General features: G+C 43.0%; 1 protein-coding gene and 1 long non-coding RNA gene across 2 annotated transcripts; both read right to left on the reverse strand.

Annotated features, from left to right (window-relative positions):
• Positions 1 to 973: 973 nt before the first annotated feature.
• Positions 974 to 7,242, reverse strand: LOC123136327 (uncharacterized). The gene is made up of 15 exons (XR_006466776.1): positions 7,030 to 7,242; positions 6,792 to 6,864; positions 6,624 to 6,713; positions 6,041 to 6,184; positions 5,598 to 5,685; positions 5,391 to 5,492; positions 5,162 to 5,236; positions 5,001 to 5,080; positions 4,862 to 4,921; positions 4,705 to 4,767; positions 4,489 to 4,632; positions 2,557 to 4,403; positions 2,144 to 2,465; positions 1,980 to 2,046; positions 974 to 1,908 (listed from the first exon to the last, which is right to left on the reverse strand). It is a non-coding gene; the product is annotated as an uncharacterized lncRNA (long non-coding RNA).
• Positions 7,243 to 11,901: 4,659 nt separating this feature from the next.
• LOC123136326 (uncharacterized) lies at positions 11,902 to 12,853 on the reverse strand. The gene is made up of 2 exons (XM_044555687.1): positions 12,354 to 12,853; positions 11,902 to 12,194 (listed from the first exon to the last, which is right to left on the reverse strand). The coding sequence occupies exons 1-2, from the start codon at positions 12,674 to 12,676 to the stop codon at positions 12,146 to 12,148; spliced, it is 372 nt and encodes a 123-aa protein (XP_044411622.1). The 5' UTR covers positions 12,677 to 12,853; the 3' UTR covers positions 11,902 to 12,145.
• Between the last annotated feature and the right edge of the window lie 536 nt (positions 12,854 to 13,389).

Raw genomic sequence — 13,389 nt, forward strand, 5'->3', positions numbered from 1 at the left:
CCCTCTCTCTCCCTCTCCCTCCCCTTCTCCCTCCCTCCCTCCCCCCTCTCTCTCACAGCAGGTTACCCCTTAAAAGGACCCACAACCCGAACAAAAAGCCCAACAACAAATAAACAATACATGCACTTGTGAGTGACAGACAAATGAGGGACACCTGCGACGCTGAGATTCATGCATGATCAGACAACCACAAAATTCAACCTAAAGCCAAATTAAAAACATATGACTGATTTTTGGAAAAAAAAAGTGAGAACATCGATGCTAACAAGATTTAACAACCCAACGAGATTAATTTAGGAGACGGGACAAACAATTACACTTGCTAGATTTTTCATAGCAAGGAAGATCTTGCTGCTGCGGGCGACGGCTGGGTCGAGCCCACGGCAGGTGCCAGCGTGGACGATGCTGCTTCGGCGACGGAAGAGGAGGGGGAGGCTGCTCGCAAGGACGACGACGAAGCGACCTCGAGGAAGCACGCAAGGTACGAATGAATTGAATTGAGTTTTCATTCATTCATTCTGTACTAATTGCAAATTTAGATCTTTTATCTTCTTGGGCGATGGTAATCGGCAGAAATAGGAACAACCAACCTGTACATAATTAGCAGTGCTATTAGCTTGATGGAGAAATTTCGTTTCACGAAAAGTTGATGTAGAAATTAACTCGAATATTGCACTATTATTACTTGCAGTTTGATCTTTCTTTTTCTTTGCATTACTATTATTTGCAACGAATTTCAATTTGATGAAACTTGTTGATGATATTTCCGATGCTGCCTCGGGCAGATGAAGGATGCATTTCAGAGCTTGAATCACATGCTACAACATTATGTGAAGATTCACTATTCGATTAGGAGAGTGATTTCAATCAACACTTCCAAGGCAAACAATACAAAGAAGGTAACTGCAGTTCCCTCCACATTCTCGCATCCGGGCTTGGGACCGGCAAAGGCAGTGTTAAACTACAACAACACAAAACACATCAATCATTCAGCAAAGCATACAAGCCACACAATCAAGCAAATGCAATACACACAGAGTCACACAAGCACACACTCAATCAAGCGCTTGCACACAAGAAACGGACATAGATAGGGGCACAACACACACAGTCACACACACAATGTAGCACTTGCACACAAGAACCAGACAGAGAGACATAGATAGGGGTACATCACACACAGTCACACATACAAACACAATGGAGGTAACTGCAGCTCCCTCCACATTTTCGCATCCAGGCTTGGGACCGGCAAAGGCAGTGTTAAACCACAACAACACAAAACACACCAATCATTCAGCAAAGCATACAAGTCACACCATCAAGCAACTGCAATACACACAGAGTCACACAAGCACACACTCAATCAAGCGCTTGCACACAAGAAAGGGACATAGATAGGGGCACATCACACACAGTCACACACACAATGTAGCACTTGCACACAAGAAACAGACAGAGAGACATAGATAGGGGTACATCACACACGCAGTCACACATACAAACACAATGAAGCGCGTGCACACAAGAAATGGAAAGAAACAGACATAGATAGGGGCAAAAACAGAAAGCTAATACATGCAAGACCGAAGTAAACTCAGAAAGTTAATGATAAGCTCTTCCTTTAGAAAATAAATTCTGGGAAACCATGTCAACTTTGTGTTTTTCAAGAACTTACTTTCTTTAGGATGAGCTGCACCAACTTTAATTTCAGATGATAAATTTGGAATTAAACCCTTACCATCACCATCACCCTCATCATCTGAATCATAATTAGCAAGACCAAGAAGAGAACCTTTAGGAGAACTTAGCCCAGGACCATCAGATCGACCAGTACAGATGTGGTCTTGACTTCTGATTCTCCCAGACCAAGCTCCTTTGAGCTAGAGACACCAGTGGTCTCATTTTCTGCAACACAGAGGCGATAATCAGCAATGTAATTTACCTATTTACATTAAGTTTTAGTATAATTCACTCACGTTCAGCTGATGAATCATCTTCATTGATAACTTTGGTTGCGATCTCATTAAAAAGATCATCAGTAACCTGGAAATGACAAAAGTACAAAAGTAAGAAATGACAGTCTTGCTGAATTTAGAACAGAAGTACATGTTCTGCTAAACCTAGCCATGCAATGACAAACCTTCAGAAGAAGGTCTGTCAACACACGTTTAATTTCCTGGTTGATTGCTGCCATCCGTGCTGCTTCGACTTCATCATGTCGGTCAATTTTGTACATCAGTAATTTTCTCAAGAGGCTCAATTTCATATACCGGGATCAGGTAGCTATACAAATCCATAAATTCAATACCAACTTCTTTAAAATCATGCTGAGTAAGAAGATGCCATTTTATGCTTGAGAATTTCCTCGACTCCAGCCAATGGACCGTGATTGTATAAATAAATAGGAAGCTTCCCACGTCGAATCTCATGCCGACACCGGTGCGCTTCATTAGGATCCAAAACTAACCACAGAAAACAATACAATAATATGAACATAGCGCATATAGCAGCAAAATCACAAACAACAGAAAAAAACAATTAAGCAAAACGTACCAGGAACATATTAAGCGGCACTTAGAACAGATCGACTGGAAGATCCACCGCCAGAAGTAGCACCAGGAATATATTCAGAGCGACTTGGAACAGATCGACCAGAAGCACGAACTGAAGAAGGCAGCCGATCAGCACACCGAACTGCAAGAACCCAAAGCAAAGAATCTAGAAACCGAGAAATAAGGCCTCCAGAATAGCTTATTTATAGGCAGCAGAAGAAAAAAGAAAGGCTGATACGTGGCCCAGAAAAATCGGCCCAAACAATCCGACATACAAAACTGATACGTGGCAAACAAGGAGACACAATCAAAACCAGAAAGCACACGTCACCTAAGATGGAAACAGTCAGAGCGTCAGGAGACAGTCAAAGCGGTGGACTCTAAAACAAATCCAAAACGTGTTGTACGTGCAGACCTCACCACCTAAAAAAACCACGCACAGAAGTAAAACCAAAGCACCACACACGTCATGCTGAGAAGGCACCGTAAAAAAAATCAAAAAGGGAGAAAAATCGAACCCTTATAAGCCTAGATTCTTAGCTACTCGCTTCCCATTGGTATCGTATAAGAAAAACACTGACCCCGTAAAACTTCAGAAAGGAATCAGTAAGTTTATAGCATGGACATTTCAAATTATGTTAAGATTCACTATTCGATTAGGACAGTAACCTAAACTGCATAATTTCTATCGACACTCGTCATGCAATACAAAGAAGGTAACTGTAGCTCCCGCCACATTTTCACACCCGGGCTTGGGACCGGCAAAGGCAGTGTTAGGCCACAACAAATATAAAACACAAGTTATACACAACCAATCATTCAACCAAGCATACAAACCACGCCATCAAGCAAATGCAATATTCACACAGTCACACACACACACACACACAGTCACACACAGAGAGTCAAGCACACACACAGTCAAGCCACACATATATTCACCATCAAGTCATACACAGTCAAGCCGATTAGGACAGTAACCTAAACTCTGTAATTTCTATTGACACTCGTAATGCAATACAAAGAAGGTAACTGCAGCTCCCTCCACATTTTCACACCCGGGCTTGGGACCGGCAAAGGCAGTGTTAGGCCACAACAAATATAAAACACAAGTTATACACAACCAATCATTCAACCAAGCATACAAACCACACCATCAAGCAAATGCAATATTCACACAGTCACACACACACACACACAGTCACACACAGAGAGTCAAGCACACACACACAGTCACACACAGAGAGTCAAGCACACACACAGTCAAGCCACACACATATTCACCATCAAGTCACACACAGTCAAGCCGATTAGGACAGTAACCTAAACTGTGTAATTTCTATCGACACTCGTAATGCAATACAAAGAAGGTAACTGCAGCTCCCTCCACATTTTCACACCCGGGCTTGGGACCGGCAAAGGCAGTGTTAGGCCACAACAAATATAAAACACAAGTTATACACAACCAATCATTCAACCAAGCATACAAACCACACCATCAAGCAAATACAATATTCACACAGTCACACACACACACACACACACACAGTCACACACAGAGAGTCAAGCACACACGCAGTCAAGCCACACACATATTCACCATCAAGTCACACATAGTCAAGCCACACACACACACAGAGAGAGTCAAGCAACACACACAAAATGTCACACAGTCACACACAACAGAATGGAGCGCTTGCACACAAGAAACAGATATAGAAAGGGGCACAAACAGAAAGCTAACACATGCAGGACCAAAGTAAACTCAGAAAGTTATAAAGAATTTCTAGAACTTGAATGAGTAAACCGATTTCTCTAGAGCGGTGAGGGTGATTCAGATCTTCATTCCTGAAAATAGGAAGCTAGTTAGAGGCTGATTACCATCAAACATAAGAGGAAAAATCACAACAGCATAAATATACTCAAACCATACTTCGTTCTGCTTGGACTTTGCCATTGACATTGATTGATCGTTTTCATCATCACTGCTGGAGCTCTCTTCAGAACTGTCATCATCACCACTGCTTTCTTTCTTGGCAACCATAGAGACTGGCTTGGCACTACCAGAAGATGAATCCTGGGATAGAATAAGAAATGCAATATAAACCAAAATCTTCAGATGAAAAAGCAAACACCAAAAATTAAGTACCTTAGGCTTCTTTAGTGCAGGGTCATCACTCTCATCAGAACTATCATCAGAATCATCCTTGGACTGCAAATGTTGAATTACAACAAGATCAATTGTACAAAAAATATCACAGAAGATGGTGCTTTCAAGAAAATAAAATTTAAAAAATAATGCGTACATGTTCATTCTTTTTCTCTGTTGTCAGAGGCCTCTTAGAAGGAATAGTAGATTTTGCTGGCTGCAAACAATAGGAAGGAATTTTAAAATTGCACAACAAAAAAAAGTGACCAGGAGTAAGCAAGTAATAGAACACTTACTTCATCAGAATCTGAGCTATCATTAGATTCTTTATAACAGCAACAGACTTGGAAGATTGAACTGGTTTAGCAGTGGTGTCCTAGAAATATATTGAAAATGTTAGTATCACATTATAAAGACAGAATGATGAAGCCTTAGTTTTCATATAACTAGTAGATACCTCCTCAGAGCCAGAATCGGAACTTTCACTGGATCCTACCACTTTCTTGGCTACTGGTTTTTTAGTGGCCATATCCTGCAAACGGTTTTCTAGTTAGGACTAAGAAATATGAGTACTCCACAGAATTAAACGACAAGATCAGGGGAATGGTAAGTGCAAGAAATGTGTTTTATGCTTTTGTACTGAATTATCTCACATAGACATGCATTGCTAGAAATATGATTCTTACCTCATCTGATAAATCATCAGAATCACTATCAGAGCCATCAAATTCCTGGTTTTTCTTTTGTGCAGTAGCAACCGCAGAATTCTTCACTTCAGTAGCTGGCTTCTGAAAACCAATGAAATGAAACATGGTGAAATCAGGCAAAAAGATAATTAAAAATTCTATTAAATAATGAAGTTTCCACTTCGAAATCGGTAGGTAAATGAATACCTTAGAGTCAGAGCTTTCAGAATCAGAACTTTCATTGGATTTCTTCAATCTTCTTGGCTATTGCTGGTGCTTTAGTGGGAAGCATATCCTGCATACATTGCTACACTACACTCAGGACTAACAAAATATTGCTGGTGAAGACTGGCACTTGTGCATACTCCGCAAAATTTAAACCATGCAGCAACAATGGGAAGTATGAGACGGAGCGCATGGAGTACTCACTGTCTCAGATATGTGAGGTACAAACTTGCTAACCTCATCTGATTCATTTTTCATATTACCGTGCTAGTGGTTGAGTTCAGAATGAGTGTACCCATGTGTTATGTTCATATTTTTGGAAAATAAAATCAGCTCAAGTTCATTAATAGTTTGTTTGGGTGCAGTAATGAGCAGCTGTACAGGATCACCAAAGTATAAGATATCTGCAAGAGGCAAAAACTAACCGTCCAGCACCGCGTTGCCACATCAGTTGCCTCCGCACGAGTAGTCCTTAGGTTGTCCGTCATACTGTCCACAACACGAGTAACAAGAGCAGGCTTTCCAGCCATGTTGCACTTGTGCAGAGCAGACTTCTGAAATAAGAACACCTAAAGAACGAACAAAGTAGTACTCAATAGAGACCCTTGATTTTTGTTTAAAAAAAGAGCAAATCTAACTAAAGCACATAAAATCATTACTAAGCTTCATGCAAATGGGAAAAATGCATGTTAATCAAGCAGAATGCCTTCACAACTGCCAAGGGCACTCACAATGCTTGGCTCTTAGCACATTATCATAGTCAAAATGCTGAAGTGGCACTGTAATAATTAAGATAGAACGAGAGTGGAGCTGTATGTTCATATAGATACGGTTCTTAGCACGTTTTCTTGCACTCCCTGTTTTCCTATTCTTTAATTTTCTCCACAATGCAATATCATTTAGATACGACCCTTAAGAAACAATGCATTGGGGTGATTCTCTGTAATTTTTTCACTACTAGGACGACACTTTAAGAGCTAATGCATTGCGAAGGTTGAGATAACCAACCTTTTCAGGTGGAAGATCAATTCCAAGGTTTCCCCTTGACAGAATTATACCATCTGCTTCTTCCAGGATCTCATCAAAATGGTTCAAGCCCTGCAAGGAATAAGGAGTCAATAGGTGGTAAACAAATCAAAGTTGCTCAGGAATGTTGAAAGAATATCTTGAAATTACCTCCACATTCTCAATTTCGGCAAAAAAACAGAGTTCAATTAAGATCACCTAACTTTGAGAGGAACTCCCGTGCCTATTGCAGGAAAAAAACTATCAACATTAGGAACATTTAAAGTATGAAATGCAAACAAACATGTGATACTATTCAACAAAATATCAATATAAAAAAATTCAATCTGTTGGAAAGATGGCAGTGTGAAGTAGTACACTCTAAATATCGACATAATGAGTTACTTACTTGCCATCTTCTGCATGCCTTGTATAAGAAAGAGAGAGGAAGTCGATCTTGTTTGGAGCACCCCATTTCTTCATAACCTGAAAGTCGTGCATGCTCATAAAGTCATATAATGGGTTACAGCAAGGAGCTTCAGTTTCACAAAAAAATAATATTTTTTAACATGTCTAGTCGCCAAGTTAATATAAGGAGCAAGAGAGATTCTTGGGAGGAGTTCCTTACATCTTTATCCTCATCAGACAGCGTGGGCATGTCGATATGGATCAGGGAGCAGTGCAATGTGAAGACATAATCACAAAAAAAGTTCAGACAAAAGAATAGTCAGTCTACACTAAACAACTAATAGGTGTGTAACCTATGATCAGGAACTACCAATACCAAGTTAGCATACATGATTCATCAAGATACGAGTTCACATTCAACAAACAGCAATCAATTGTGCCACAACAATATAAAACAAAAGTTATACAACCAATCATTCAACAAAGCATACAAGCCACACCATCAAGCAAATGCAATATTCACACAGTCGCGCACACACACGCACAGAGCCACACACACAGAGTCAAGCCACTCACAGTCACACACACACACACAGAGTCAGGCCAGACATATTCACCATCAAGCCACACACATTCACACACACATACAGTCAAGCCACACACACGCACAATCAAGCCATCACACACAGAGTCAAGCCACACATATTCACCATCAAGCCACACACACAGAATGGAACACTTGCACACAAAAAACAGAGATAGATAGGGGCACAAACAGAGAAAGCTATAAAGAAATTCCAGAACTTGAATGAGTAAACTGATTTCTCTAGAGCGGTGAGGGTGATTCAGATAAAGCTATAAAGAAATTCAAGCACTGTGAAGTAGCAGCAACATGAGGAATTACATGGTTTGCACTCTAGTAAAACTTTCTGCCTAAGCACCCCTGAATACACATCACCATATATGGGAACATAAGCAAAGCATGACAAGAAGCAAGCAATTGAAAAGAACATAAGCAGTAACACCCTGAACATCCATCAAGTAGAACAAGAATCGACAGCGGGCCAACAATCCAATTTCAATCAGAATAACCGATCTGAACAACGCAGCGTTTGAGATCTGAACATTCACCAAGTACAGTAGTATCAAAGGGCGCATGCGTTTGAGATATGAAAATAAGGATGAACAGCGCAGGTGACGGGACAGAGAAACCGATCTGAACGAGCACGATAAACCGTAATCAAATTTCAAAAGCAGACGCGAACATCGGCCCGACGCGAACAAGAAACGCAGGAACGTGAGCGCCTCTCAGATGACATAAGCGCACGCAGAAGTTTCTGAAATAGACTTGCTAGCTCGCAACCAGACGACCCAAACCGACCGCTCGCTCGCTCGCTTCTTCCACAGATACCCCCGACGAGACGGCACGAACAACACGCGAGAGCATCGGTGTAAAGAACCCAGCAACAAGACAGGGGATCGAGCAGAATCAAATCAGACGCGATTGCAAACGGACTACAGCGAGAGCGGGCAGAATCAAATCAGGCGCGATTCTATTTAAACCGACGACGGCGTGGACAAGCAAAATCAAGACAGACGCGATTCTCTAAACGGAAGACGGCGAGGACGAGCAGAGCAGAATCGACTGAACAACGGCGAGGACGAGCAGAATCGAATGAAGCAGAGGCGATTTCTAAACGAACGACGGCGAGGACGAGCAGAACCGAATCGAATGAACCAGACGCGATTTCTGAACGAACAGCAGCGAGGACGAGCAGAACCAAATAAATCAAGAACCCCGCGGACGAGCAAAACCAAATCTGCTTCTTCTAATCCGAACGGACGAATCGAGCGAGGATGAGCGAGATAGAACCAGGCGCAAGGGGAGGCGGGGCACCAATCGAGGACGAGTCGAGGCGAGAGGCATGGCCCGGACGAAGAAGGGAGGAGTGGCCCGGAGCCCCGGACGAAGAAAGGGGGAGCTGGCCGGCCAAAGGGCGCGCCTTTATAGCCGGGGCAGAGGCGGTTGCGGCAGCCGGAGGCTTGTCCTTGCAGGACACGGCTTCGGCGAGATGGCGTGCATGGCGTGGCGGCGGGTATAGAAGGAAAGTGGAGCTGGTGGGTAGCCGTTGGGGCTGGATCCGGAGCGGGGTGGGCAGGTCGAGGCCGGCCGCGGCGCTTCCGTCTCCGTCCCGAGTTGGGGACGGACGGACACGGAAATTTCCAACTAGGTTACTCGGGACAGGGGAATTTCCAAATGTGTTCGGGTTAGAAAAAGGACCCCAATAACAGCCGAATGTTCGATCTGGAGGCCCTTCCCACCGAACGAAAGATTCGTGCGGAAACGATCGTGCCACCGAACGAAAACGTTCGGGGGGAAACAGGCTCCAGTCCGAACGCCTGATCGCTAAAAAAGGAGCGTCCCCTTGATTCAAAAAATTAAAAAAAAAGGAGCGTCCCCAGTAAACCAAGTGGGCCAAAGGCCCAACTATCTCACGCCATAGCACCATCAACTTTCTAGTTTAACATACGGAGAAAGTTGCCATCCTTTTTGAAATAAAACAACAGCCTAAATATGGCTTCAAAAAATACATGTATGCATGTAGTTTGACGTCCGTAAAATAGCCACAAACTGTTACAAACTAAAAGGTTTACATGCTTCTAAGTGGCAAAACTACCACTTATTCAAATGTGAGTATTTGCATTTTCAATTCACAAGCTTCAAAAACTATGCTAGGGCAACTACTATCCAATGAAGCTGCTTAAAAACACCATCCATACCATAGAGAAAACAAAAATCCCTACAAATACACTAAGTTTGTCATGGGAATTAACTTAAATTTGCCATGCAAAAAACTAAAAGTAAATTTGCCATGTCATAGAGAAAACGAAAATCCGTACAAATTGCCATGTGGTTAGTCCATTCATTTTCACCACAAAAAATTGCCATATTATGCAGATAAAATAGCCATGATAAAAATATTAATAATAAATTACCATGGCCCGTAGTGTAAATTTTGCCTTTGAAAATTCAAGGACGTCGATAATGGCCGGACGTTCAGCCTGGTGACTCCCTAGATCGAACGATTCGTTCGGTGCCGGGGTGGGCATCGATCGAACAAGTTCGTTCAGATGAGAGGAGCCCCAGCCCCAACGCCCTCCCCCCACCCAGCGTGAACAAGCCAACATAGTTGCCGGCCTTGTGACTAAAAAAAAGAAAATAAACACGGTATGCCCCAGTTTGTGTTGCGAATAAAAATCATTTTTTTGATCTGTGAAAGAGAAAGCCTAGACTTTGCCATGTTATGAAATAATTGAAATTAAAAGAAGAAGATTGAGAACTAGAAAATCCCAGTGATGCAAACCAGAAATTGCCATCTGTCATTAACAAAGCAAAATTTGCCATCGACAAAAAAGATCTTTGTTTACAGAAAATCAAAACAAACATGAAAATGCCTAAAAACCTACTCGATGTAGTGTACAGAAAAATTGCCCATCTAATATAATATGAAAAAATCTTACATGAATAAGAATGCAGCAATGAGATTCCTTAGTTAAAAATGTATTCTTTCTAGCATTGCCTTGAAAAAAGAATCTTGCCATGGGCATTAAACTGAATTTGTTGTGGGACATCTAGTGAATTTGCCATGGCAAAATCACTTTAAAAATTGACATGGTAGAAAAAAGTTGACATCGTCTTAAAAAAAGAAACTTGCCATGTGCATCAAACTGAATTTGCCGTGGGGGGCATCTAGTGAATTTGCCATGGCAAAATCACTTTAAAAATGGCCATGGTAAAAAAAAGTTGACATCGTCTGGAAAAAAAAACTTGCCATGGGCATTAAACTAAATTTGCCGTGGGACATCTAGTGAATTTGCCATGGCAAAATCACTTTAAAAATTGCCATGGTAAAAGAAAAGTTGACATCGTCTTTAAAAAAAACTTGCCATGGCCACTAAACTGAACTTGCCGTGGGACATTTAGTGATTTTGCCATGGCAAAATCACTTTAAAAATTGCCATGGTGAAAAAGAAAGTTGACATCGTCTTGAAAAAAGAAACTTGCCATGGCCATTATATTGAATTTGCCGTGGGACATCTAGTGAATTTGCCATGGCAAAATCACTATAAAAATTGCCATTGTAAAAAAAAGGTTGTCATCATCTTGAAAAAAGAAGCTTGCCATGGGCATTAAACTGAATTTGCCGTGGGGCATCTAGTGAATTTAATAAACATAAATTTACCTTCACAAATCACGACTATGTAACATGGCAATAAAAAGTACTCCCTCGTCCCCAAATTCTTGTCTTAGATTTGTCTAGATACGGATGTATCTAATACTAAAACATGACTTGATACATCCGTATTTAGACAAATTTAAGACAAGAATTTTGGGACGGAGGGAGTATATAAGTTGCCACTGCCACGGCAAGAAAACATACTAATTACCATGGTCGTTTATAGGTTGTGAATTTCCTAACTAAAGCTATCTACACGCCTTATGTAAATTTGCCATGCCAGTTTGTCTGAGGTGAGGGAGAGGGGGAGCAAACCACTAGCTACACCTAATGTGATTTGCCAACTAAACTAACTCGCAAAGTGCTCCAAATTCCGAGAAACCTCAGACTGTAAATGCAAAAATAGGTTTTGAAAAGATTGGTAAAAAAGCAATGAGGGGATGCGTACCCCCATGGGGCTAACTATCTGTGCAACTACAACACATAATAAATTTGCCATGGCAAAAAGAATCATCTTAACCCCGTACAAAAACAGAAGGGGGGGGGGGGATTTAGTTGCCATGGCTAAAAGGCTAAAAGAATCATCTAAAAGCGCCTGTAAAAACATAGGGGGAAATTAAGTTGCCATGGATCTCTGTCTGAATTTGGCATGGGTAGTAAAATTTGAATGAACACTAGTTCAAAAGGTTGGTTCTGAAAAAATGCCCAAACATACACTAATCTGGTGGCCCCATCAAAGTCTACAATTTGTCGATTTGCCATGTCCAGATTCTGCAAAAATCATCTACACACCTAATCTGAATTTGCTAGGAGGCAAACTGTCTAACCATCGAGCATAAAAAGTGTCACTGTCTTCTCAAACCAATTGTCATGGCATTATCACAGGAACAACAATTTCCTTATCCCATTGGCTCGAAAATAGTTACTCCTGGAATGCATTAGAAACTCACAGTTAGCTCCTGCTTCATGACAATGGTGTGACTCTATTTCTTCTGAATCGCACTCTCAGTCTGTATACACCAAGTGCTGCTCACGAAATGAGATTCAGTTAGTGCTTATGCCAGGACTGAGAGGGTGGGTTACTTACATGGCGTAATCCCTTAGTCGCCCCTTGCTGCTGCTGCGCCAACTGTCGTGGGCGTGCATCGACGACGAAGGCCGCTTCGAACCATGAATGGCCGCAAGCTGATTCACTGGCCAGAAGCGAGGCAGTGCCCCCCGCGGCTCATGGCGCCAAAACAACGGGGACCCGCAGCTGCGCTTCCTACGGCGCCGACACCAGCAGCGTTCTACGGCCACGCCGCTCGGCCCCGGCCCGGTGCTACGGCGCCCGCTGCCGGCGGGCGGCAACAACCACCGCGCCTCCCGGGCAATCGCCTTCACTCTGCACTCGCGCAGCTCCCCGTGCATCGCTGGAGCCGCCCCGAGCACGACCGCTTGTGCTCCTGGAGCATCTCCTCCCGCCGTGGTCTCCGGGCACACCGCCAGGTAAGCCACCCCGCACGAGCTGGGCACGCCGACGCGGCAGCCACCCAGCCCGAACGGATAAGATGCGTGTTGGTTTCGTTCGGTGGCTCGCCATCCAGCCCGAACGTTTGGAAAAGATACCGTGCTGGAATAAATGATTCGTGCTGGAATAAATGGACGGCGATGGAGCCGTTCGGGACGAGAACGTAGATTCCTGACGTTCGGGAGTTATTGATATCGTAGAAAAATGCTACTCCTACTACTACTGACAAAAAAACGCTACGTTCATACTAGAAGCTACAGGGAACGAAAATATTCACAATGTACTGCTCATTTCGTTGGCACCAACTTAAGTATCAATTTTTTTTTGCCCGGCTAGAATAGCTAGGGCACGTATCCGAGTAGATCGAAAACTCGTCTCGCCCGATAGTGTGCACAGGATGTGAACCCTAACTTCCACCGCTTCCCATCCCCTCCTCGCATTTCCTCCCCTTGGCCGTCGTCGGGCAAAGCCAGACGGTGTAGGCGGGGGGCGTTTCTCCCTCTCGATAGTGTGCGCAGCGCGGGACGGCACCGTGTCGGAGGTGCGGCGGCAGCAAGTCAGGCGATCGTGCCGCCAGCGTGGGCAGATGGCAGGGCTGCCACAGCTGCACGGA

This window comes from Triticum aestivum, chromosome 6B (genome assembly GCF_018294505.1).
Source record: "Triticum aestivum cultivar Chinese Spring chromosome 6B, IWGSC CS RefSeq v2.1, whole genome shotgun sequence".
Classification (NCBI taxonomy): Eukaryota; Viridiplantae; Streptophyta; class Magnoliopsida; order Poales; family Poaceae; genus Triticum; species Triticum aestivum.